The 27,670-nt window shown below is 41.3% G+C and overlaps 1 protein-coding gene across 2 annotated transcripts; it reads right to left on the minus strand.

The window, feature by feature from the left end:
- Window positions 1–8,922: 8,922 nt before the first annotated feature.
- NRPD1A (nuclear RNA polymerase D1A) lies at window positions 8,923–19,558 on the minus strand. Of its 2 annotated transcripts, XM_089604551.1 has the most exons (18): window positions 19,429–19,558; window positions 18,075–18,191; window positions 17,687–17,807; window positions 17,467–17,591; window positions 17,050–17,088; window positions 16,774–16,965; window positions 16,538–16,693; window positions 16,360–16,455; window positions 14,382–16,265; window positions 13,580–13,749; window positions 13,428–13,494; window positions 13,182–13,300; window positions 12,471–12,613; window positions 12,011–12,273; window positions 11,387–11,560; window positions 11,166–11,303; window positions 10,239–10,498; window positions 8,923–9,705 (listed from the first exon to the last, which is right to left on the minus strand). In XM_089604551.1, the coding sequence occupies exons 2-18, from the start codon at window positions 18,159–18,161 to the stop codon at window positions 9,420–9,422; spliced, it is 4,320 nt and encodes a 1,439-aa protein (XP_089460677.1). In that variant the 5' UTR covers window positions 18,162–18,191; window positions 19,429–19,558; the 3' UTR covers window positions 8,923–9,419. The 2 variants fall into 2 exon arrangements, with proteins under 2 accessions (XP_089460677.1, XP_089460686.1); XM_089604560.1 differs by lacking the exons at window positions 17,687–17,807; window positions 18,075–18,191; window positions 19,429–19,558 and having other exon boundaries at window positions 17,462–17,561.
- Between the last annotated feature and the right edge of the window lie 8,112 nt (window positions 19,559–27,670).

Consider the following 27,670-nt stretch of genomic DNA (forward strand, 5'->3'; position numbering starts at 1 on the left):
ATACTCGGATCTTTTCCTATTTTCTATTTCGGGAAAGTGCATGAGGGAAGTGTGAACTTCAACTCACTCGAGCACTTGAAAGTTTGAGATTACACATCTTTTTATTTTTCGGCTTTGTCTACAAGGAGACCTCCCACTCAAGTAAATAAAAGAAACTAGTAAGACAAGAAAACTAGTCACAAAATTTACTCGAAATTTCTCAAACCTTTAAAACACGTTTTTCAATATAAAAAATGTAAAACTTTTAGAACTGATTCTAATGTGTTTTAATAACATCCCAAACTCATAGAAAATCAACATGATTTTTAATTTAAAGGAAAGAGCAATAAATTAAAAAAATAATCTAAGAAAACAATTCTAACTTGTCACAAAATTAGTAAACTTTCCAAAACGATTTTCAAGCTCATAATTTTAAATACATGTACATGCAAATCTTTGACCATAGCTCTGATACAATTTGTTGGAATTGATCTAGGGTTTAAGAAAAAGTTTAACGCTTCGTTAAGCGGTGGAATTTTAAAAATTTTTTTTTCAAGTAAAACAGTTTTTACTAAGCTAGACAAAGTGCAAGCACATGTAAATAAAACTAATATGAGCATAATAAATTTACTAACCTCTTTAGAAGCTTGAACATTGATGAGCCTTCGGAAGGTTGAAAACGTTCGTCTCCCTCGCAGCACGTCTATCTTTCTTTTCTCGGCAACTCGAGCAACCACGAAAGTTTCTATCACTAAATCACTCGAAATAAAAGGAATTAGTGAGTGGGCACTTTTAAACACTACGACTTAAGAACGAGTCTTGAAGTCGCAGAGCTAAACTCTAGGTCAAATGAGGACCTAGGTGCCAAAACAATAAAACGAAATTGACTAGAGAGAGAGAGAGAGGGGTCGGCCACAAGGTCTAGAGAGAGAGGCTCTCAATCTCTAACTTATGTGGAATGAGAAAAATGAGAAGAATGAGGCACTCCTATTTATAGGAGAGGTCTTACCTTCAACAATGTAGTTTCCTCTTCTATAAATATCACATATTCAAGAGCCAATTTCCTCTTTTCCTCTATTGAGTCACACGGCCAACATAGGCTTCAATAAGCCTTGGATTTGTTTCCTATTTTGTTCCATGTCTTGCCTTTGACTCTCTCTTGGCCGAAATACGTGTTTCCTCATAGAGGAAATTTGTTTCCTATTTTTCTTTTGGCAAGTATCTTCATACATTTATGCACAAAATATTCTCTCTTTCTCTTGGGTATGTTGGGCGCCTATTTCTCATCTAGAAGGAGCTTCTAGAAGCTTCTTCATTTGTTCGTGACACCATGAGAAAGGCCCATTAAGAATTTTCAATAAAATTCTTATGAAATGAAATTAATCCACAAGGCCCAATAAGACTAATATTGGCCGAGTGAAACATGTCATTAAATGACCTTGTCAAAAATTTATTGACATTCATTTCATCCTATATCTCAAAAGACAAAAATACCCTTTTGACGATTTTCGTTCTTGTTTTGACTTAGCTTCCAGTTTAACTATTCCTACTCGATGTGATTCGTGACAGTGACCTCATGGATCCAAATGAACAAAGATTGAGCTAAATACTTGGACTCAAAAGTTCACAAACCTTTTCCAAGTTTAGCTTAATGTCAACTGACTCCACTAAAGAGTTGACACTGAAAATCTCTCGGTTCAAATGAATTTATTTTCTACTCAAGAATTCAACCTAATTGTAATGAGTGGATCCACAGAATATTATCAGTGTTTACCCTTCATGAATATCATCAGCTAGTCGGGATTTACAAAATTACCATTTTACCCTTCTAGCTGTTATTTCCTCAACTCCTTTGTCGCTTGTGAATAAGTTAGAAACAATGTATTGACGAGGAGCTAACAAGTCACATTGTTTCATCCAAAAGAGTCAAGACTCAATTTGGACACTGGCCAGTTCATTTATTCACACTCCAAGGAACAAAGCATGAGGTGATATACATTGCATTTCAGCAATCTTGTACATGAATTCCATATCTATGAGAACTTCACAAAGTTACTCATGACATTCTCACAACTTAGTATTTCACCAATAGGCCCTATTCGGAATCACATAGTGAGTCCGAACTCTGACTTTCTCAAATGAGACTACGTAAGCTGTGAAATGGCATGTCTCATTTCAAGATTAAGGTAAGCACGATGCAATTCATACGTAGTGACTTCGAGACATAAGAGGTTAAATGGTTTGTTCTTATCTTGTCTCTAGAAGTGTACTGGTCAATTCAGTACCTTCGGAAGATACCTAGAAGAACTATAGAGTCTCCAACTCTCAATGCCTCATAACCAGACATCATAGATTCTTCTAACAATCGTACTGAGGTCAATAGTCCTTTGACCCTTAGATTGTGAATATATCGTTTTAAACAAACTACGAAGAGTTTGTTCGTGCAAATCTACATTTGTCTCTTCGTAAGTTGTTTAGTTTGTTTATGGACTAAAAGACTAAGGTTTTATCATAAAGCTTCAAACAAGGAAGATTGAATGAACGTTTCAACTTTTATTAATAAATAAGCAGTTACAAGCAAGAGTCTTCGTAAGACTATATGACATCAAATGTACATAAATACACACTACAACTCTTCATGTGGGCACCATTGACAACATGCCTGTGGGAGGATTGATGCCGATGAAGATTCCTCTCATATAGGCGATAGCAAAATGGCCGAATATGACCCTTACGCCTACAGTGATGGCAGACCCAACAAGGTCTTTTGACAAGAGACCTGGTTGGTCTATAAGGATTCTGCTGATGCTGATTCTGGAACTTGTCACGACCAGATGTCTGAGACATATTTCGCGGCATCTGGGCAGCAGACTTTTGAGGGACAAAAGTAGTCTGAGACGTGGAAGCACCGTGAGTATACCCAAGCCCCGTCATGTTCTTTGCAGGCTTTCCAACTGTGAGAATTTTATCAAGACTGTCGGTGCCATAGTTCAACATCCTGACAGATTTTGTCATCTGGTCAAGTTCCCCATTTAAGCGGCTGACTTCACGCTTTAGATCGACAATGGTTTCTAAGAGCCTTGTCTTATCTTTAGTAAGAGCCAGTATGAGAGCACTTTGCTTGTCAAGAACCTGGGACTCTTGCCCATTTAGTATGTAAGACGTTATAAGCATCATTCATAACATCATCAGAAAATTCATCATCAGTAACAATTTTCTTTGAGGAACCAGCAACTTCACTGAAGGATTCAGAGTTATGACTAGGAATAGAAGTTGTGAAAGCAACAAAATTGCTTATCTGGTCAGAGTTGCTATCTTCTTCTTCCTCATCAAAGAGAGTGACCTTTGTAACCCTTATCTTGCTTCTTTAAAAAGTTAGGACACTCTTTCTGAATATGCCCAAAGCCTTCACACTCATGGCACTGTATGCCTCTCCCTTTTCCAACGGTATTGTGAGAACGTTCACCACCTTTGCCATTTCTGTGAAAATTTCCATTCTTCTGAAACTTTTGCTGAAAGTTGTCTGCGACATCTTGAGGGACATTCTTCCCGGTCACCTGGCTGAATCTCTTCATAACCCTGCCGTAGTTTTTGGCCAACATAGCTATAGTATCATCCATCTTATTATCCGAGTCAGAGTATACATGCTCCTTCCGATCAATGATAGAGCTTTTGAGAGCCACTCGTTTGTGTTTCTTCTCGATCTTGGGAAGAGATAGCTCGAAAGTCATGAGAGATTCCATAACTTCATCAAACTTCAGTTCTTAAGGTCATGAACCTCCTCTATGGCAGTGATCTTCATCTTGAATCTTGGACTTAAAGCTCTCAAGGTTTTTCTGACCAGGTCTTCATCCGTCATAGGTTTTCCAAGAGAGTAAGACTCATTGGCGAGATCTCGAATACGCATGTTGAAATTGGCAACCGATTCATCTTCAAACATGGTGATGTTGGAATTGATCTAGGGTTTAAGAAAAAGTTTAACGCTTCGTTAAGCGGCGGAATTTTAAAAATTTTCTTTTTCAAGTAAACAGTTTTTACTAACCTAGACAAAGAGCAAGCACATGCAAATAAAAACTAATATGAGCATAGAAATTTACTAACCTTTTTAGACACTTGAACGTTGAGAAGCTTTTGGAAAAAGGTTGCAACGTTCGTCTCTCCTCGCAGCACGTCTCTCTTCCTTCCTCGGCAACTCGAGCAACCACGAAAGTTTCTATCACTAAATCACTCGAGAGAAAAGGAATTAGTGTGTGGGCACTTTTAAATACTACGACTTAAGAACGAGTCTTGAAGTCACAGAGCTAAACACTAGGTCAAATGAGGACCTAGGTGCCAAAACAAAAATCGAAAATTAACTAGAGAGAGAGAGGAGTTCGGCCAAGTTCTAGAGAGAGAATCTCTCAAATCTCTTAAACTTGGATGAATGAAATGTATGGAATGAGGCTCCTATTTATAGGAGAGGTCTCACCTTCTATAAGGTAGTTTCCTCTTCGATAGAATATCACATATTCATGAGCCAATTTTCCTTTTTCCTTCATAGAGTCACACAGCCAACATAGGCTTCAATAAGCCTTGGATTTGTTTCCTATTTTGTTCCATGCCTTGCCTTTGACTCTCTCTTGGCCGAATATCCTCATGCATGCATGGGAAATTTGTTTCCTCTTTTTCTTGTGGCAAGTATCTTGATACATTTATGCACAAAATATTCTCTCTTTCTCTTGGGTAGTAGGCGCCCATTTCAACTCTAGATGGAGCTTCTAGAAGCTTCTTCATTTGTTCATGACAACATGAAAAAGACCCATTAAGAATTTTCAATAAAATTCTTATGAAATGAAATTAATCCACAAGGCCCAATGATCAAGTCATGGCCGAGTGTTATTAAGTCATCAAATGACATTGTAAAAAAAATTTATTGACATTCATTTCATCCTATGTCTCAAAAGACAAAAATACTCTTTTGACAATTTTCGTTCTTGTTTTGACTTAGCTTCCAGTTTAACTATTCCTACTCGATGTGATTCGTGACAGTGACCTCATGGATCCAAATGAACAAAGCTTGAGTTAAATACTTGGACTCAATAGTTCACAAACCTTTTCCAAGTTTAGCTTAATGTATACTGACTCCACTAAAGAGTTGACACTGAAAATCTCTCGGTTCAAATGAATTTATTTTCTACTCTAGAATTCAACCTAATTGTAATGAGTGGATCCACAGAATATTATCAGTGTTTACCCTTCATGAATATCATCAGCTAGTCGGGATTTACAAAATTACCCTTTTACCCTTCTAGCTGTTATTTCCTCAACTCCTTTGTCGCTTGTGAATAAGTTAGAAACAATGTATTGACGAGGAGCTAACAAGTCACATTGTTTCATCCAAAAGAGTCAAGACTCAATTTGGACATTGGCCAGTTCATTTATTCACACTCCAAGGAACAAAGCATGAGGTGATATACATTGCATTTCAGCAATCTTGTACATGAATTCCATATCTATGAGAACTTCACAAAGTTGCTCATGACATTCTCACAACTTAGTATTTCACCAATAGGCCATATTCGGAATCACATAGTGAGTCCGAACTCTGACTTTCTCAAATGAGACTACGTAAGCTGTGAAATGGCATGTCTCATTTCAGGATTAAGGTAAGCACGATGCAATTCATACGTAGTGACTTCGAGACATAAGAGGTTAAATGGTTTGTTCTTATCTTGTCTCTAGAAGTGTACTGGTCAATTCAGTACCTTCGGAAGATACCTAGAAGAACTATAGAGTCTCCAACTCTCAATGCCTCATAACCAGACATCATAGATTCTTCTAACAATCATATTGAGGTCAATATTCCTTTGACCCTTAGATTGTGAATATATCGTTTTAAGCAAACTACGAAGAATTTGTTCATGCAAATCTACATTTGTCTCTTCGTAAGTTGTTTAGTTTGTTTATGGACTAAAGACTAGTGTTTTATCATAAAGCTTCAAACAGACAAGGAGGAATGAATGAACGTTTCAACTTTTTATTAACGAATAAGCAATTACAAGCAAGAGTCTTCATGAGACTTTATTACATCAAATGTACAATATAAAGATTACAACTCTTCTTGTGCGCACCATTGACAACAGGTGAGCGCTTCAAAATTCGTAGTGATGTATTGAAGCTTCCGTTCTCGCACTTTAGTGGTTCCCTCATAGGCAACAGCAAGGATTTCTCAAGCTTCTTTGACACTCGTGCTGGTGTTTATAAGCCTGAAAACATTTTTATCAACCTCATTAAAGATAGCATTGAGAGCACGAGAATTACCCAAGGATGCCTCATCTTCTGTAGGACTCAAATTACCCAAGGATGCCTCATCTTCTGTAGGACTCCAGTCCTTCTCTGATTTGGGACCGGTCACTGCCCATTTATCATCAACAGTTACGGGAGCTTCCCAACCGTGGATCACAGCTTTCCAGGTCTTGTTGTCGAGGGATTTCATAAAGGCGCTCATTCTAGCTTTCCAATAAACATAGTTGGTTCCATCAAGAACTGGAGGACAATAGACAGACTCTCCTTCTCTGGAACTATCCATCTCTGGTAAATAGAATAAAATACCCAGGAAACCACCTAAAGATCTAGGTGCCTGCTCTGATACCAATTGAAATTCTGATTAGTCACAAAGGTAATATGTCGCACACAATGTGTTGACAATGTGTCCGACAACTTGCTTGAACACAGATAATGGATAATCAACAAACAGTGCGACAAATAAACGACACAAAATATGGTTACCCAGTTCGGTGCAACATCACCTACGTCAGGGGGCACTCTGCCAGTGGAAAGGATTTCACTATATAATAGTCAATAGTACAAGCAATGTCTTATATGATTACAACACAAAATCAACGCCCTAGAGACTACTACCACGAGTGAATACCTAGACCAAGGACTCCCCCTGAATTTGAGATCCTCCTCAATTCCAGTCTTCGAGCAAACGCTTATGTTCGGATGACTTCAGTCTTCAAACGCACGCGAGTCTTCAATCACGTAAACACAGAACCCATAATCTCACAAACACTTAATCTTCTGGAATAGTGTTTGAGGAATTACACCGCTCTTATCAATACACAAAGCCTCTCAATCCGCCGGTCTTGCACGTCTAGGAGCTCTAAGTATTTTGATAAAGCGTCAAAGATGCTAATGGGGTTGCACAGGGCTTTTATAGCAGTTGTACAATTACCTGGAAGTGTATCTAGGGTTTCCTTACTCATTCTCGCAAGAATATCACGCAGTAAAGTCACCAGCGAGGCAATCTGACAAAACCGGAAACTTGCCAGAAATACTGTCTGCGCACAGGAGGAAGAATGTCTTAACAGAAGCTGGAGCATGGAGACCAACATTTTTCCATACAACTTGCACTAAAAAATAAAGCCAACATATAACGTAACAACAATATGCACATTCCAATATCCCTCTATTGATCATTGCAGCGAGTCAAAATTTAATAAAGTTGTGAAAAAAAAAAATTCGGCATTGGATAAGTATTCTTGATGCCAAAAAAAAAAAATGAAACCTATACATGACAATCGAAAAAAAATATATATATTTTATTCTCAATAAATAAATAAAAAGCATTTCTTCCATGCACTGTAACACGGAAGTATCAATAATTTTTAAGATTTGTAACTAGTTAGCCACTTTAAACATGTGATTTTTTATCTAGCCTACATTTTACAATTTTTAGGGATATAGCCAAATGGCTTATGTGGCAATAATTAATGTCTTATTTGTCCTTATTTATTAACAAATCCGTCACTTTCTTTCTTCTATTTTTTTCAAATAATTTTTTTTACATCAAAACTTCGAAAATTCATATATTTTTCATACGAACTCGAAATTGAGTGATTTCTGATCCTACAAATTCATGGTGTCGAGATCTTCAAAAATAAACTCATTGTGTGTGATGAAAAATTATGTTTAATGCATCATATTTACGTTTCCATTTATTTTTTTTTATAATTTAAAAAAATTTCAATTATTTCCATATTTAATGTAGTAACATGATTTTTCTACATTTATGGTATTAAACATGACTTTTCATCAAACACAATGGATCTAGTTTTGAAAATCTTGGCGTCACGAATCCGTAGGATTTGGAATCACTCAATTTCGAATTCATATGAGATAAATATGGTTTTTTGAAGTTTTTATGTAAAAAAAATGTAAAAAAAAAAATAGAAGAGAGAAAATGACGAATTTGTTATTAAATAAAAGCTAATCAGACCTTAATTATTGTCACATAAACCTGTTGGCTATTTCCCTAAAAGTTGTGAAACGTAGACTAAAAACAAATTTCATGATTTTATTTTGGTTATTTTGCTACAGTGCCCATAATTTTTTTTAATTTATCCCTATGTCAAAGAATATTGTAGGTTTTCAGTCTTAGCGAGAGATGCATAATTAGTTAATATTTTATTTTATAAGTGTCTTACTACTTAAATGCGTTTGAGGTTTACCTAATATCCAAAAATAAAATTAAAAAAAAAAATTTGAATAATCTATCATTAATCGAGATCATAAAAAAAGTAATAGACAACTTTGGATGAAAAGAAAAATTAGTAAAAATTGATTAGCTTGTGTTAGCCGTTGACCAAAATTTTTGCTAATTTTTGGGTACTGATCAACTTGAACTAACCCGAAAATTAACCAATGTCTAGTGATCACCAGAAATTAATTTTCTGATTATTAAGAATTTTTTTTAAGTATACAAGGATAAGGGCCAACTTGTTTTCCAAGAGCCGTATTAAACAGACGATGAGACAACGTTGGGGCATTTAAGTTTTAGAAAATAATCAATTACGTAAACAACAAATAAATAATCTATATGCAAATATGGAGTTGGCGCTTGAGGCTGGTCCACAGAGAACGTACTTGCGCATTTATAACAGAAATAAGACACGCCAAATAAGACAATGCAATGCAGATGTAATGTAAAGCAGAAAACTCGAGGGCAAAAAAAATAGAGTAAAATACTGAATAATTTTCATTTGATTCAAAAGAAGAAAAAGAAAAGGCAAAATGGCCTTTCACAGCTTCTCTTTGCTGCTTCAACTACAACTTTTTTGCCTTGTTATGATTTCAAGGCAAAGAAGCTATAGTGGAAGGAGCAAAAAGAAGCTTTCCCAATTAAGGCCTTGGTGGTTACACTTATATGAGAAACTATAGCACAGTATATTACAACACCCAGGATAACAAAATGCTACAAATATGGCTACACTAACTACATGTGTGTACAAAACATTTGATCACCAAAAAATCAAGTCTCCACCATCATTCTTTTTTCTTTTCTTTTTTCTTTTTTTAGGGGAACTCCACCATCATTCTGTTAGACCCTGATAATCTATAGTTGGCTCTAAAAATGTTGCTTTCAATTTAAGGATAGAAGAGAACCGAATGACCAAACCTCAATTTTGATGGCCATTTTGCGACAATTTTGACTTATACTTGTCGGCTTCTTTGGGGTCAAGGATCTCAAAAGCGCCGAGTATGCACTTCCGGTACGAGAAATCTTCCATGGTTCCGTCGTCTCTCACCAACATGAAGCAACGCGAGCTTGGGTGTTTTGGGTGATTCGCAACTTTAATGGACTTAGCTCCCGCGCCGATTTTCGAGTTCATTTTGGGATGAAAACACAAACCCATCATTACGGTTGAGTAGTCAAGCTCGTTAAGGTTGCTGTTTATTTGGCACCTGCGTCGAAAAACGGTAGCAAAAACATGAAAAGAAAAAATACTTGGTATAAATGTTTCCTATATCATAAATATGTCCAATCACAAGGCTAAATAATAATAATAATAATAATAATAAACTTTAAATCCTAAAGTCCATTTGTTTTGGTCTTTTTGTACTCGCTTGTTCTTGTTTTCCGGCTTTTCCGTGTTGAATTAATAAAGTTCCGATGTTTCTTTTAAAAAAAAAATCCTAAAGTCCAACTACTCTGCCCATTTTTAATGTAGCTTTTCTGTTATTATACTCGGTTTTTTTTATTGTAATTTTCAGTAATAGGCAAAGTTTGAGGGAAAATAGAGCAGGAAATATTTTAAGTAAAAATGCATGTCTACAATCACAGGCTTAAATCATGATAAGAATAAATAATAAACCTAGAGTCAGAATTTTCTTGTCAAATTTTTTATGGAGCTTTTCTGGTATTAATCATACTCAGATTTTATTCAATAATAAAAAACATATCGATAATAAGCAAAGTTCAAGGGTATGTGACTTACTCTTGCAAGATATTGTTCAGTGCATAGTTGAGATTCCAAATATCTTTCACCTTGAAGAGCCTCCTTAGCATCTCCTTTGTGATACCCAACTTATCCTTGCCCTTTGAGGAATACCTTTTGTACTTGTTGTACAAAAGCTGAGCGAAATTTACCGTTAAATGATTATCAGCTTCGGGGTTTTTGACAGAATTAGGCTCCTCAGAACTCGTGCATTGCCTCAGTAACTCGAACACATCTTTAGGCTTATCAATCTCGTGACCCTGGTTCGGTGAAAATTCCGTTAAAAAATAAATAAATAAAGGGACTCGTACGTGAGAGAAGGGAAATAGAACATGCATTGATTTGGAAAATAAAAAAAAATAAAAATAAAAACACGACCCCGAAATCGTAGAACACATTCATTCTATAGCCCAAGAAAAATTACGTAGTTACAATAAATAGGAAGATGATGCGACTTCAATTTCCAGCTCCGTAGTCCCAGATAATATGACCATCAGGATCTTAGATAGGTGTTGGATTTAGAATAATTAGAAGTTCTTATTACCATTTATTCTAAATTTAGTTTCTACCTAAAAGTGTCCTAAACTTGAAACATATGACTCGTTGGATCCTTAATGGCTAAAAAGTCAGTGCAGCCGGATGCCCTTTTCTTTTTTTTTCTTTTTTGTGTCTAGCTGTGGTGAACAGTAGAATCATAGCTTGCTCTTCTAGTTTGGTCTCTAGGGGAATTTTGGTCTAGTCATATTTTCCCATTGTTTTACACTGTTGAGGTAGAAGCCATATTGCATGCGTTATTAGTCATATATTTTCAGATTCCTGTTTCCATAATAGCTAATAAGAAAAAACAGTATTTAGTGTGTCGGATCCAATATTCACATTGCAACAACCTTGAACTCAAACAAAACAGAAAGGGACAAAGAGTTTTACCTTTCCAGAATATAAAAGTTCAAATTGAGCCCCAGTTCCAAGAGGTGGGATATTCCCCCACGAAAGAGCTTCGATAGAACCTTCGAGACCATCTATCACCTCATTCTTTGCGGCTTTTATGAAGCAATTCGCCGGGGTCTGCAATGTGTTACAAAAGCGAAGTTGAAAAGCATGTATCTATTTGTTTATAACTACAACCGACGTTTAGTTTAAGGACTAACCGAAAAACATGCTTGCACAAGAGGCGACGCAGTAGACGTGTGATCTTTCTGTTGAGCAAAGCCCTTGGAATTTAGCCCGACAAATTCTCCGGTGGCCGACAGAGAATTCGCAACGAGTATTAGATGTTGCGGAAGTACGCTCTTTCCCACATCTGATACGGCAGACTCCAAGTTCTGCACCGAGAAAAATGTTATTTTGGATTATTTAGTAATATATTGATCTGTAAATAGACTAAAAATTATAACCTTTTGGGAAGAAAAGCATAGGTTGGAGTAAATTTGGGCTTTTTCAAGAGTTTTGAGTCTCATATACCAGTTTTATCTTGGAATTTTTTTTTTTTTTTTTTTTTGGTTGCTCGATGATTTCTCGTCAAAATTCTTTCATTGATTAAATGCTCCCTACACTAAAATATAATAAATAAATAGAAATTTATATTTTGTTCTATAGATAATACCTGTTTCACCTTTTTTTTTTTTGCTCAATGATTATTTATCAAAATGCTTTCAACGGTATCGATTTGTAAGTACATAATAAATAAATGCAATTTATCAATATGCTCACACAAATTACATAATAAAAAAACAATTTGTAATTTTTTTTTTATGAAGAGAGATGAAACTCACATTGAGAAAATGTTTAAATCCAGCACCGATTCCATAGGTGACACAGAACTCGTTTACATTCTCAGGACGACTTCGTGACCAATCAATCAAATCCATTATTGGAAGACAGTTGTCTATAAGCACACTCCAGAATGTTCTAGATCTCCGGCCTCTTTTGCCCAACATAGTAACTCTCATGTAGAGTTCACCACAATGATTCGGAACAGTAGATTTCGATGCCCAGTCTTTCCACAAGATATCAACTCGCTTTATCTCTTGGAATCCTAAATTTACCATTAACGAACATGTAAGAAATTCAGGGACAAAAAGAAAAGTTTCGAAAGATGAGATAGCCTTTACAGAAATCTACTATACGCCCGAGTGCAAAGAGATATGATATTAGGATATACATAGGATTCTCAAGGCTAAATTCGCCCATACACCAGAAACAGCTGATTTTTATATTAGTTTGGGACCGAACCTTTTACAAATGTTCCAAGGAGGTAAGGTATGATTAAATTCTGAATAGATTTCAACTCTACTGTTGAATCTGTAGAGCTTTCACTAACCGCCACAGAAATGCAATATGTATCATCGTCTTCCACGTCAGACACAGTACAACTCCTAGAAGCAAAATGTATCAACAAAGTCAAAACTAGAGAGATATAGGTAGAATAATAAAAGTGTGTGATAATGGCAAAATGAAGTATTGAGACGGTAAATTTTTCATGCAAAACATTGTATTTTTTTTTAAAGATTACATGATATATTAGCAGTGCAAAGCGCATCTGAAACTATTGACCAATATTACATAATTTATAATAAATCTTAAGGAGACATGTATTTCTGCAACTCATGAGACTCGAACCCATGAGCTCTCCGTCGAGATATGTGTGAGATTACCCATGCAAAACATTGTATAGTTGCAAGTTTTTTTTTTAAAGAAAGATTCAACTATGGAGAAAGAAATCGATTATTGTTACGATTCTATTGTGTAAAACAAGCATTGTAAATACTAAGATTCTAAAATAGGACACGTTTTAGCTATAGTATGAAGTAATTATAAAATGCATTTTTTTTTTTTTTGAAGAAATAAATTCTTTTATTGAAGAAAAATATTGGTACAAAAAAATAGTAAATATTTTTGTTTGTATATAGTAGAGAGCCATAATATAGAAGAGGAATAGCTTACTTGCTAGTTATCAGCATGTTCGGTAGGACAACTTTTGATTTTTTTGTCGCACTGCTACACCTCTGGTACATTGAGTCAATTACCGATTCCACATTCAATCTTCTTTTTGTCAGAGCATTCTGAAAAAGGTATCAAACGATCTTTAAACCAATACACTACACCATTTGAAGAGGAAAAACTAAACAAGACAAAACAAACAAAAAAACAAAAAAAAACAAAAAGAAAGAGTTTAAAATTATTAATCACCTTGCATACATGGAAATGGCAAACCCAAGGACTCAGGCGGTTCTTGCCACTAGACCGCGGCGTGAAGCTGAAATCAACACAATACAATCAATTAGACAGACGAAGAAAAACAAAAAAGACAAAATCCCAAGCAACAAAGTTCAGAAACAAACATAATCGCGACCGAAGAAGTAACGTCCTTGAGCAAAACTCTCTCCAAGTGACCTTTGACTTTCAGAGCTCCTAATTCGAACCCGTGCCTCAATCTTCCAAGTTCGCCGGATAAATACAGCGACATGGTTTGGTCGCCGGTACTTTTTCTCGAACCGCACTCGAGCGCGTTCTGTTTCACCAAGCGATATACAGTTCATATTACCTTTTCTTGTTACTGTATTGTATGAGATTGAATCTCGTGTTGTGTTGAGATTGTATTCAAAATAGGATTTTCAAACTCAGAACATGCATGAGATAAATATTCAAGATGGTCTAGGAAGCATAACATAATGAAAACGAGTGAATACAGAAGAAAAAAAAAACTACACAGAAGAAGGAAAAAAAGTAGCGCAAAAGATTATTATTAATGCATTTAATTCCGACCGAGCTGAGTCGAGCCGAGTTAAGGAATCCAATGTAAGAACTATACAATACTTAATGGCATGTAATGTAATTGTAAAGGGTACATTTTGGAGCAATGTTGATATCAAACTCAGACCACGTTCAATATGTATTGGACATACACAGAGTCACAAAATAACATAATTACAAGCATCAAAACAATAAACATTTGTAGCATGAATACATCAATCGAAACACATATCACAACCATAATCTAAAGACGCTTCGCTCGATCTTTTACACTTACATTTGTATATTTTTTTATGTATTTATGACGCATGAAGAAATACATTCATTTTCTGGTTGTAAAATGTGATGAATGGAATAAACCCAGAAAACAATAGAAGATGTTTCGCATACCTTCAGATTCAACAGCGGAGACGTTTCGAGCAAGCTAACGGGCTGATCTAAAGCACTGTACGCGGCTTCCGACAGAGCACAACCAGCCAGAACGCCGACAGGATGGCCTGCGATGGCACGATCAACATCGCCGACGTTGTTAGTATTGTACGAGAGCTGAACGAGCTGATTCCCGTAAGCGCTCCTGACTGTGCCGTCATAGGCCATGTAAATATCTCGCATGAAGAACATGAGCTTCCGCGTGAGAGTCCCGGGAAGCTGAGCATTGTCGCTGAACGAGCTGTCCCGGGTCGTCACGGAGTGAGCGAAGGACTCGAGCGGGTTCAACCCCGTCAGGAAAGAGCTCTTCACCACGCCAAACGGGACGTACTTCGCGTAAGTCTCGCGGGAGCTCGCCGACTTGTGGTCATTCCATCCGGCGCACGAGAGCTCGCGGGGGAACCGGAACGAAAGCGGAGTCAGCGAGCTCACCGCGCCGAGGCACATGCTCTGCTGGACCAGCTTCATGATGTTCCCCTTGCTTCCGGATTTGAGCATGGCGAGCAGAGAGTTATCTCTCTCGGCGTATTTGAAGACGCGTGTACTCACGTCCCTGAATACCCTCTTGAACGCTTCGACCGAGGCTTGGCTGACTGCAGCCGACGTCTGTCTCTCGAGGCACAACTGCTCGGCTTGGTCATAGAGGGAGCTCGGGCTTGGAAGATCAACGAATCTCTCGGAACTGTTCAGGAGCTGCTGGTAAGCACACGCCCTTTCGGCTTCCTCTAGGCCTGAGAGCACTTCATTGGTCAAGTTCTCGCGGGAGCGAGGGTCGGCGGCGAGGCTCAAGTCGAGAAGAGAGACGCTGAGACCGACAGTCGAGAACCACTGACAGAGGACATCTTGTGCGGTGTAGAGAGTCTCGAGAACCTCTCCACCAAAACGCTTTGCGAGGTTATGGAAGAGGTTTCCGTCTGCGTTGTTACTAAGCCATGAAGAACCGTCTGACGAAGCCGATATGAGCAGCCCGTTCTCGACACGGACGCCGCTTGGCTCGAACGAATAATCAAACCCCCGAGGCAGGATCATGTTGAACACCTGCTTTCCAGTCCAGGCAGGAGTGCCGACATTGATCGACGGAGCTTTGATGATCGCCGGAAAAAGCTCGGGCGGGTCCCGGCAGAGCATCTCCAGCTGTTGCTTGTTGTACAAGTCAACGACACAAGTGTCGTCCAACATCAGGTACGCGGCAGTGAGGCTGTCGTGACTGAGCGAGAGGAGACTCTTACCGCTCTGCCCATTAAATAATTGCTTGTCCAGAGCAACGAGGTCTTTCAGTTCGCTCCTTGTGTCGACGGACTGAGGCACGTAGCCGTGAAGGCAGTCTCCGTCGAAATCTCCGCGGAACGGTGAACAGCAGAGCGGATTTAGTGACAAGACTGAAGAGGTTTGAAGTACCTTCGCCGATAGAGCGATCATCGAGTGTTGGTGAATCGACGGAGGTCGGTTCACCAACACCGTGTCTCCGTCGCACAGAGGCCGGTAGATCGTATCCCCAATATGTAGCTTATCGGTCGGCCGAACCCGAACAACTGCATGTTCCCTTTTGACAAATATCGCTCCCTCCTCGAAGAGACTCAGATTCCAACCCTCGCCGAGCTTTTTGAGGTTTCGCCGATTCAGAATCTCGGGAACAAGCATCCTCTCTGCTATGTGAGACGGTACACCGATTTCGGTTAGCTTTATCTTGGGGTCTCCGTGAACCACCATTCTGAAGCAATTATCGCTTCGTTTGGCCAGAACGACTTCTTTGACCCACTTCAAGCCGGAGATTTGCGAGGGACAGTCTGTTTTCTCTTGTTGGGGCATAATATGATCATCTTTCAAGGATTGCCCAGAGTAAAGCTGAAATCAAGGAGTTAGACTTTCAGTTAGAAGCTTCCTTTTTTTATAGATTATTTACATTATTTACCCAAAACAAAAAAATAGGTAGGCTTGCCTTAGAAGCTTTGAATGTCTCATAAACACGAGAACCCAACTCATTAGCTGTCCCCCGAAATCCTACCACTCTCCTGTAACCGCTCGTGAGTTTATCCTAGAATCAATAATTCGCATGACTACGCAGTTATGAACCAAAATCAGTCAAGGAAAAGTAAGTACGTATGAACTTGACTTACAAAAGTCAGCCGGCGTTCATTAGAAACTCCATGAACAAACTCTTTGACGCGATGGCGATTCGGAGTTACCGGAAAACAGTTCACATACATTGACTCGGGGCTCGGAATAAACTTCTTGAGGAAGTTGGAATCGAGATCTTTTATCAAGAAATGAACCTAAAATCAAGCAATAGGCATTGTCATTAAACAAAAATCAGGCAATATATTTAAATTAAGTGAAAGAAAACACATAATACCTGAGCATGTGACAATACTCTCTTCATTGTATTTGCGCTACATTCTTCTAAGTGAGGATCAGTTGGTAAAAACTTCCAATATGTTTCGGAAATTTCTTTTGATCTCCTTTGTGCACATATCTCTGCAACGATCGAACTTTTTTTGAAGTCTTCGGCCGAGGAGACTTTAAATTTCATTCTCGGGTAAGTTCCCTGCAGCATTGACAACAAATTTAGATTTTCCTTTTTGTGGGAGACAAGGATAGAAGAAATAAACAAAGAGCTTTACCGACTTACATTGCAATGATTGCAATCCGTTTGTTGATCAACAGGCACCTGGAATTTTTATCAACAATGTATGTTAGAGATTTTTACTTATTGTCGGATTCTTTAGAACAAAAAATTACTTTCTGATGATAAAGTTTAATTGATTGAATATTGTATGAATATTTCCTTGCGTTAAAAAATTGTTACTTATTAACATTTAACAACAATATAATACAAGCTTCAAAAAAATAAATTTAGCAATGCGTCAGGTAATTGTCTTTTTTGAACTACGGATAATATTCGTTGATCTCAATTATACAATTTAAATGAAAAGGAAGAATCTTTTTTACATAACTGAAAGAATTTGTTGCATTCCTTCAATAAAAAAAACTTAGAACAAACTTCTAACGCATTCAATCTATACAGAGCATGAAGAGTGTACCTGACCTTGGCCCGATTTTCTTTCCGGATAGATTTACACCCCGGACAAATCTTATTTAGAATCTTGGTGATTTCCGGAAGAAAATGAGGATTTAAAACGGTAGACACTAAATTTATACGTCCAAAATGGCCTATAAGAAAAAGAAAAAAATAAATAAATAAATAACACATTCTAGGTTATCTTCAGCAAACAATGAGAGTTCCATGTAAAAAGTTACATCCATACCTTCGCAGTACTTCATATTTGTGGCGCCACATGTTAAACAAGTGGCTGATGGATTAGGAAGGCCCAACCTTGAATCGGTTACCTCACTTGATGACTCAATTTGCACAGCACAACTATTTTCCTGATTTAAGAAAAAAAAATCTATATCGCATCTCATTCAAGTCATCACAAAATCCAATTATACGTGTACTCTACAAATTTACTTTTGTTACTGCAAGTATAATTTATGCACAAGTCGTGGAAGTAACTTCGGACCCATCCTATACTCAAGAGCTTACCTAAAATTCGCTCCGCTCGACAAAATTTTAAAAAATTCATATATATATATATATATATATACCTAGTTATAAGTATAATATACTGTAAATAGAAGATGATAAAGGCTTACAATATCATCTTGAGTTGCGATGCCAAATCTAATGCCCGTCAAGCGACAAAGGGGGAGTCGATCTTCTTCACTGAGTCTCTTCTCCATTGCTAGGCCGTCAGAAACAAATCAAGCACCCTGAAAAAGAAATGGCCAGATTCAAATAAACAAGTTACCACACACTTACGCATTTCAATCGGTAGATGAAAACAAACTCAGAAAAGTGCCCAAGAGAGAGAAAATATGAACTTTAACGAGAAAAACCCAAGAATTATCTAATGCCTAAAGTCTCAGTATGTCAAGCATAGTTTCTAGACATTGGATAGTCTAAATCATGACACAGTAATTAATCACAGCAAACCAAGAACAGGGATGAAAACAGTGAGCTTATATTCATAATGATGTCCTGTCCATTATGAGATAAAGATGTATAACAATCCTATATAAAAACAAATATAAAAAATAGTACAAAAAAAATTAAAAACCTTTAACCCCCTGAAGAAATAAAATAACTAAAACCTCTTGTTCACAAAGGCATATCACAATTCATCAAACATTCATCTGCCAAATAGTTAATATTTTAATGGAAAAAAGAATGTAAAGTTTACTTGAATGACCAATCTCCAAAATCAGATGCAAATACAGACGAAACGGAATTAACTTCTCGAGTTTCAGAGAGTACAAATAGTGTTTAGATGTCAAGATCCTTTTACATTCATATGTCGAGTAATAAGGTCAATCCAACGATTCGCTCTCCAAAATAAATAATTAAAAAAAAAAGGACTTAGTTATGTTGAGGAAGAGAAAGAGAAAGGAAGCCTACGAACACTGCAACTTCCGGACTAACTTATTTTCTACACAGTAACGGAGAAAGATAAGAAGCAAAGAAGAAGAAGAAGAAGAAGAAGATGAAAATCCGAAAACGGACAAAAAAAAAAAAAATACTTACGGGAAACTCAAGCTATGATCCACTCTTTTAAGTGTTTATGTAGAAGATTCAGAGTATAAAAACGAAATGACAACATGCCTTAAATAGAAAAGGAAACCCTAACAAATATCAAGGCGTTACAGAAATCCTTTAGTTCCTACCAGGAAAAAAAAAAAAAAAAAAAAAAAACTCGTAAACTTCCACAAGCCTTTTGCTAACCACATTGACCAATCACAACATGCAAAGAAGCGAGTTTAACAAAGAGGCGAAAATTCATCGGCTGCGAAAACTCAGAGCCAGAGCAATAATAGATTTTCAGTTTCGCGAAACCAGTGCTTATGATCAAATCATCCAAATACAACCAAACAGAACATTTGCGAGATAAAAACAATGTTAACAATCACTCTCATGGTTTAACACCTAATATGCAGAGAGAAAGAGACTGACCGAGTGCGAGCTTGTTTTCTGAGGCCTGAGAGACTGTTGATTCCCAGACTAGAGAGAGAGAGAGAGAGAGAGAGAGAGAGACGAATAAAAAGACGAAAGGTTTCTAAATAGTACTCAGTTTACGACTGAAATCTCTGACCACTTCCCAAGAAATTGTATTATTTGGCCTTTTTAGTTTTTTTTTTTTTTAGTGCACGTCATTTTTTTTATTTGCTTGTTATTCATGATGCTCCATTTTCCCTTTTCGTACGAATTTTCTTTCAAAATAATGGAAAAATAATATAACAATGACATTTGTAACTAATTAACACATGTGATTTTGTATCAACAATTTTTAGGGATATTGCCAAATGACTTATATGGCAATAATTTAAGGTCTGATTTGTCTTTATTTATTAACAAATTCGTCACTTTCTCTATCCTATTTTTTTCAAATAATTTTTTTTTCATCAAAACTTCAAAAATTCGTATTTTTCTCATACAAACTCGAAATTGAGTGATTTCAGATCCTACAAATTCATGACGTCGAGATCTTCAAAATAGATCCATTGTGTTTGATGAAAAATTATGTTTAATGTATCATATTTACGTTTCCATTTATTTTTTTGATAATTTCAAAAAACTTCAGTTATTTTCATATTTAAGATAGTAACGTGCTTTTTCTACATCTATGATATTAAACATGATTTTTCATCAAACACAATGGATCTATTTTTTAAGATCTCGGCGTCACGGATCCGTAGGATTTGGAATCACTCGATTTCGAGTTCATGTGAGATAGATATGATTTTTTGAAGTTTTTATGTAAAAAAATGTAGGAAAAAAGTAGGAGAGGGAAAAAGTTGGAATCACTTAATTATTGACACATAAACCTGTTAGCTATTTCCATAAAAGTTGTGAAACGTAGGCTAGAAACAAATTTCATAGTTTCATTTTGGCTATTTAGCTACACTGCCCTATAACAATTAGTGGTAATATTTAAAATCTCTTCTTCTATTGGATTTATTTGTATAAAATAAATGAATTATTGTATATGCTAAATATTTAAATTAAAAATAAATGTATAATTACAAAAAATAACCAATGTTTTAATAATGATGACTACATATAGTCGGACTTGGAAAGAGGCTTGTCAATGAGTTATTTTACATTTTGAGTTACTTTACATCAATGAAGGGGAGTAACTCTAATTCAAGGCTATGAAAACAATGAAAATGATATTTATCAGCGCCATCAGCACGCTGATACGGACACATAAGGTGGAGTTCATTGATGTATCTTACAATGATAGCGTTGAAGCTACCAATCCCTAAAACGGACTATGTAATGTACTTTATCCGCTAGTAGGCATTTTAACAGATGTTTTTTTTGTATCAATATGAATAATGCCTAGCAATACTCTGAAAACAAAAGAGAGAACGCTTGAAATTGAACCACAAATAAAATTTTAAAATATATGTGTATGCACATGTTTACAAAACTACCCAATAAGTCTAACTTACTCTAGCTTCAAAAGAGAAATCACTTGCCAATAATTTATTTTGCATTTTGATTTTTTAGTACACCTAATGTAAAATTCCCTTTTGTTTTATTGTTTATATTCAATATCGCCGATTGTCCTTGTCGTTTGACATTTCATTGAAAACGAGAAAAAATTAAGAAAGGTTTATTTTGACACGTCTATATTAAACTATGAAATTAGTTTCCTACTTACCATTTCTTCGTGACCGATTTGGTACTAGATGTGTCAAGATGGAATATAACTAGGGTTCAAACTTTCATTTTATAAAAGCGATTTGTAACAAAATAGCCAATTTGAATGGATGCAATTAAGAGAATAGCCAAACTACGGGTTTTATCAAGAGAATGGTGTTGGTGATTAATGCACCTTAAATAACCAATTTAATGTGGAAAAGAATAATTACGCTAACAAGAGCTAATTATTAACATGGTTATTAAACAAGATCTAGATTACTTAATTAATTAATCATAAGAAACTTCATCAAGCAACCATATAAGATAAAAGACGAGTTTAAGAAAACTTACAGTTTTTTGCTCATGAACCGAAAGCTTTCACAATCTGTCTTCGCCTTGAACGTACGAGCATCCACACGATCAGATATGGACCTCATCCTTCAAGGACTCGATGTGATTACACCAAAGTCTTCCGAAACGTAATCTTCAAGGAAGATAAGACAAAAGAGTGGGCTTCGTTATATCTCACTAGATCAGAAAACGGGGTGTTTCGATCTTTCTCTCTTATTTCTAAGAATGGAATTGAAGAAATTTCGAGGGGAAGGAGTAGAGGAATTAGGTCGGCACACTCATGGGAGAGAGGCCACGAAATTCCTTGGCAATTTTGGTTAGATTTTGCTTGACAACAGCCATCTATATATAGCAGTTTAAAAGGTATCTTTATAAAATATTCCAGAATATTCTAAAAGATATTATTTCATTTTATTGTGTTCACACTAGTGGATTAAATCTAAGCCATTGGATCTCAACAAGCGAATCCTATTTTTTCTCTCATCCGTCAGATCAGTATCTATGAAACGAGTGAGTTATGAGTTCAGCAGTGTTTCGGTACTCAAATTCGGGTTACCTGTCTCGAGGGGTCGAGCCTCGTATTTATAGGCGACCAAGGGACGTTTTGAAGGCCCCTTGGCCGAGTGAAGTTGAGCCGGACATTGGCTGAATGAGGCTCACTCGGCCAATAGCCGAGAGAAGCGTTTGGGCCGGCCAATGGCCGAGTGAAGATGGGCAGGCCATTGACCGGATGAGTTTCGCTCGGCCGAGTGCCGAATGAGTCGTCTTGGCCGACCAATGGCCGAGTGAAGCTGGGCCGGCCATTGGCCGGGTAAGTTTCTCTCGGCCTAGGGCCGGGTGAGGCGTCTGGGCCGGCCAATGGTCGAGTGAAGCTGGGCCGGCCATTGGCCGGGTGAGTTTCTCTCGGCCAAGGGCCGAGTGAGAGGCCTGGGCCTGCCAATGGCCGAGTGAATCTGGGCCGGCCATTGGCCGGGTGAATTTCTCTTGGCCAAGGGCCGAGTGAGAGGCCTGGGCTGGCCAATGGCCGAGTGAATTTGGGCCGGCCATTGGCCGGGTGAGTCCGTCCGGTCGCTCGAGCAGCCGGTAGCGTTGTCGGGTCTCCCTGGGCCGATAACATTAGCCCCTCGAGTTTGCCGCCAAGCGTAGCCCGTGCGGTAAACTCAAGTGAGCTTCGTCTCGTCGGATCACCTCTCGTTGAACCGGTAAGTCCCTTTTCCTTAGTTATTTTATTCTTTTTCCGATGTCTTTTCTCGTTACACGTGCTCATGGGGTCCCCCAATCACCTATCGGCACGTGGGCCCCCTGAGGACATTTTCACATTTTTCCTTGACAATTCGCACGAGACCTTAGACGATCTCTTGGACCAATTTTCACCGCCTCCCATTGATCATCAATTCCTCCTGACTTTGGGCTTGGATTTCTCCGGCCGGGCGACGATGGGCTCGGGCGACAACGACTCTTCCTCCGTGGATGCGTGGTTGACAGGTGAGGACGTCCAACCGGCGGCCGGCCACGCTATCGCGCCACCTAGGCCGGCCGAGCAGGCCCCGGGCGACGCAGGGCGGGGAAGGGCCTGCACGTCCCGGACGACGGGCGCACGACCGAGGGACGCGCCCAGGAGCGCCTCGGCGGGCCGCGCGCGACAGACCCGACCGGGACGTGCGCCGATGAGGCCGTCTCGCTGCGCACTGGCAGCGCTGGGGGACTGTCTGCGCCAGGCGGGGCCGCGCCGGGCCGGGAGTGCGCTGGGGACGAGGCGCCGGTGCCAGACAAGGGCGGTCGGGTGGATGCTAGTGTCGGCGACGGGCTGCGCCGACTGGGCGACGCTGAGGGGCCGCGTTCGGCCGGGAGCGCGCCGGAGGTGACGCGCCGGCGGAGGGCGGCCGGGCAGGCGCCGGTGCCGAAGACGAGATGCGCCGGCTGGGCAACGTTGGCCGGGGGGCGGCGGCCGAGGTGTTGCCCGCCCAAACCCTAAGGGTTGGCGGGCTAGGGCTGTGCGAGGACAGCCCACCCAGTCACGGGACGGGCCACGCTGCTGGGTCGGAGGGGTGCGTCCCTAGGCTGGGGAGGCGCGCCATTGGGCCGGGGGAGAGCAAGGGAGGCCCAGACGACCTACGCGCGCGAGGGGGTACCCCGGCCGGGCCTATCACCCGGGAGTTGGGCCCTGTTGGGCCGAGCGTAGGTGAGGCCGGCCCAATGGTTTTGGGCGCTCAAGATGGGGGCCCGGACGGGTCCATTGGGCATGGAGCGCACGAGGGGTTCTGCCCGACCAGGCCAAGCGTAAGCGGGGAGGCCCTTCTGGCCGGCCCGGGCGCGGGCGAGGGAGCACGACCCGCCGGCCCGGGTACCGGCATGGGGGACCACCCGGCCGGCCCAGGCGCGGGCGAGGAGGCCCGACCGGCCGGCCCGGGCGCGTGCGATGGAGCACGACCGGCCGGCCCGGGTGCCGGCGTGGGGGACCACCCGGCCGGCCGAGGCGCGGGCGAGAAGGCCCGACCGGCCAGCTCCGCCCCGGCAGCCCGCCTTGCCGGTCCGGGCGCACGCCGAGACGATGATCTCACCGACTCGATGGGTCACGCTGTGGATGCCCCGACCTGCCTTGAAGACTCAGCGAACCCGGAGGGCTCAGGTGAGTCTCTTCTACTTCGTTCGTCGACGACCGAGGTGCGCACTTTGACCACCCGAGAGGAGGAGCGCGCCTCGTCATTCCCTATCGGAGAATCAGCGATTCGAGGCGGCTTCGACTGTTCCGGAGTTGACTTCCCGACTTCCCTTTCACTCGCAAGCTTCAGGGGCCTGAGGAAGCGATTCCACATCCCGTCATCGGTATCGTTATTACGACCGCTACCCTACGACCTTCCGACTCGTCCGCGACGGGGATACGCCGTTATCCACGAGGCGAGTCTCCGCGGGGGGCTACGGCTGCCTTTCCAGCCCGTGATCCAAGATCTTTTAGTTCGATTGAACGTCCACGCGTCGCAGATGTCCCCATCTTTCTACCGTGTGGTGGCGGCGTGCCACATGATGCTTCACCGAGCGAAGGGCCAAGCCCTGACGGCCGACGATATCAGGAATCTTGTGTCCGTCTACGACGTCCCCGGGAAGCCTGGCTTCTACAAGGTCCAACATCGCAAGCGCTTCCCCTTACACACCAAGCTATCTTCCAAACACCGTTATCCTTGGGTGTGGGTATCCAAATCCACCTTTGGGGCGGCGCCTCTCGTCTTTGGCCCTGCGGCCGACTTCCTGGCCGACCGGGGCACTGAGAGCTCCGAGCTCGCGCTTGTGATTGGAGCTGTTCCGGACTCGAGGCAACAAGGGTCGCTCTTCAAATCCCCGGATCTTATGGCGACTACCAGATGGTTCGTGCCTGGAGATGAAGCTCCCCGATGCCCTAGCCTTGGTGCAGAGGTTATGGAGGACCCCGAGTCTGAGGCGAGGGGTTCGTCTGCTCCCCTCCCTGACGTGGGGGGTACTAACCATATATATGCTTTTGCGCTATCGCAGCTTTCTATTGTTTACGCTTAATGTTATGTTATAACCGATTGACGCCTTTTCTTTTCTTTTTTGGCAGATACCATGGTCCGGGATCGTTCGCGTGCGCGAGTGCCAAGGGTAGAACCTACTGCCGAAGTTGTGGCCGCGGCTCGTTCCCGAGTTGAGGTTCGTCGCGGGGGATCACCGGTGCGGGCGAGGAATGAGGCGATCTCTTCGAACAAGCAACCGTCGTCATTGATCTCCCTCGGTTCACCCTCCAGCCATAAGCGTGCTCATACGTCGGCAGTGCCAGACGGCATGGATTCGATGCTCCTAGCGGAGGCGGCGGAGCTGAGAGGCCAATGTTCCCAGGGAATCCTTGAAACCTCCCTACGAGATTTTAAGGGTCTCCTGACGACGAGCGACCTCGAGTACTTCCAAAACAGGATCAGCGACGCTCAAAGGTATGATCCGCTTGTTCGACTTACATGCAGCCATTACACTTATCCTGATTGTACGTACATCACCCTCTTTCGCATATGTTTGCGCGTCAAGAACAAGGCGACCGCATTCTCCGAGACCTGTTGTGGTGAATGCAGATCATGAAGACGGACATGGAGAGTGCGGCCGCCGACCATGCCGCCGCTCTAGTGGGGGTCCGGACTGCCCAGGAGTTTCAGGCGCTCGAGGAGGAGTCGAAGCGAACCCGCGAGGAATTGATCGCCGAGAGATCACTGCGTATGGCTGAACAGGCGTCTCGGGAGAAGGCGGAGCAAGCGGCCGACATTTTCTTGGGGGAGACGAAGAAACTTCAAGCGGCGCTCTCAGGCCGAGACGAGGAGCTGAAGATCGTTCATGCTCGGCTATCGGCGAGCGAGATCTCTCGCGTCAAGGCGGAGAGGGAGAGGGATTATTCTACTAGTGGAGATGCAGACCCTCATCGAAGAGAAAGATGACATCGTGCGATCCAAGGCGGACCTAGAGGATGATTGGGACCTCGCGTTGGAAGAGGCTCGTTACGCGGCGGCCATACGGGTTCGAGACGCGACCGCGAAGGAGAACCCGTCTCGCGGGACCACCTTTTCCTTCTTCGATGCCATATTTCCTCCTTTGGACGACGCGCCACAGGTGGATGACCCACGTCCCCAGGCTCCCGCGGAGGCTGCTCAATCAGCGAACCGCCCGCTCGACGAAGAGGCCACCAATGGGTCGGGCGCCCTTTTCCCCGAGAACGATGAGGAGCACATCGACTTCGGTTCTGAGTAGTCGGCTTTATTTTGGTTTCCCGCGCACTTGTTTAGCGCTTGCCTTGTTTTTCCTTTCGGATATTTGTTATATTTTCTTTTGTTGGATATTTGTCGTATTTCCTTTTCTTTCCGTTGGGTTGTTTATGCAACATTGCTTGTTTTAGCTAAAGCTTTTTCCGGTTTATCATGCGTCTTATTTTCTCGATTTACTATGCTTAGCGTAATCGATTCGCGTAATCCGACTAGTGCGTGTCTTACGACCCCCGGTTTACTATATCTAGCGTAACCGGTTTACACGGCTTAGTGCCACACTTGGCGGCGAGGTTTTCCGCGGACGCAGGCTAGACCAGTTTCGCCGGGCAGCTGCGAGTATTTGCCGTTCATTCGTGACTCGCTGCCTATCGGCGCGTGCGAGCTGAACGGCTGTCGCGCCCATCTTCCTGCACGTACGCTACATGTCGACGTGCGTGTTGTGTGCCAGAACGGGCTCGAGGCGAGCGCAGTTCGCAGTGAGTGCGATACTTGTCGGTACGCGTATCACGTTTTGGGTTTTGGCTGCCAAGATCAACGGTCCGGTGCGCGGACGCGATCAGTCGACGCCCCACTACCTATCGGCGTGCGAGGCGTGGAATCGTGCGAGAGTGTCGCGCGAAAGACGTGTAGGGTCAGAGGTCCGGTGCGCGAATCCGACCCGTTGGTGTCTCGCTACTTTTCGGTGCGTGAAGCGTTGAATCGTGCAAGGGTGTCGTACGAAAAATGCGTGCCTGTTACCTGTTACTTGTTAGCCCCCCGAGTTTCTTGTGTACTCGTAGAGGAGATTAGAAATTATAACACTATAGGATAAAGGTTTCGAGGCGAAATGTAATCCGATTGCCATGTCAAAATAGTTAAAAATTACATTCCCAGACCGTTGACCTTGCTTAAACTTGACATTGTCTTTCATTAACATCGAAAATAAGATGAAAACAATCAAACATAAAGAAATCGAGAGCGGGCTTCTATTGGTAGTATTGCCGCAGATGTTCCGCGTTCCACGGGTGAATGAACACGAGCCCTTCTAGGTTCTCGAGCTCGTACGTGCCGTTTTGTATGCGCACGCGGTACGGGCCTTCCCAGGTGGGACCCAGGACTCCCGCTCCCTGCACTTTGGTGTTTTGGAACACCCTTCTGAGGACGAGGCTCCCGTCAGCGAATTTCCGTAGCTTGACCTTGGAATTGTAGTACTTCTCGACCTTCCTCTTTTGTGCGGCAAGGCGAGTGAGTGCGTCCGCCCTCTTCTCATCTATGAGGTCCAGCTCGAGTTTAATTGCTTCGTTGTTGGCGGCTTCTTCGTACTCTTCGGTGCGAAAGGTGGGCAGCTTGGTCTCGACGGGTACCACGGCCTCGATGCCGAATGCAAGTATGAAAGGGGTTTCGCCGATTGCGTTCCGCGTGGTGGTCCGGTACACCCAGAGGACCATGGGGAGCTCTTC

Source organism: Urtica dioica, chromosome 2 (genome assembly GCF_054948205.1).
Source record: "Urtica dioica subsp. dioica isolate 48M chromosome 2, U.dioica_male_clone48M_v1_H2, whole genome shotgun sequence".
NCBI classification, from domain to species: Eukaryota; Viridiplantae; Streptophyta; class Magnoliopsida; order Rosales; family Urticaceae; genus Urtica; species Urtica dioica.

Excerpts from the sequence above, each read along its gene's own strand:
- NRPD1A (XM_089604551.1), bottom strand. The coding sequence starts at position 18,161 with ATGGAGAAGAGACTCAGTGAAGAAGATCGACTCCCCCTTTGTCGCTTG. Across the intron at positions 13,495-13,579 it reads ACTTCTTCGGTCGCGATTAT|CTTCACGCCGCGGTCTAGTG; the intron begins GTTTGTTTCTGA and ends TGTTGATTTCAG. Across the intron at positions 13,301-13,427 it reads GCCATTTCCATGTATGCAAG|AATGCTCTGACAAAAAGAAG; the intron begins GTGATTAATAAT and ends TACCTTTTTCAG.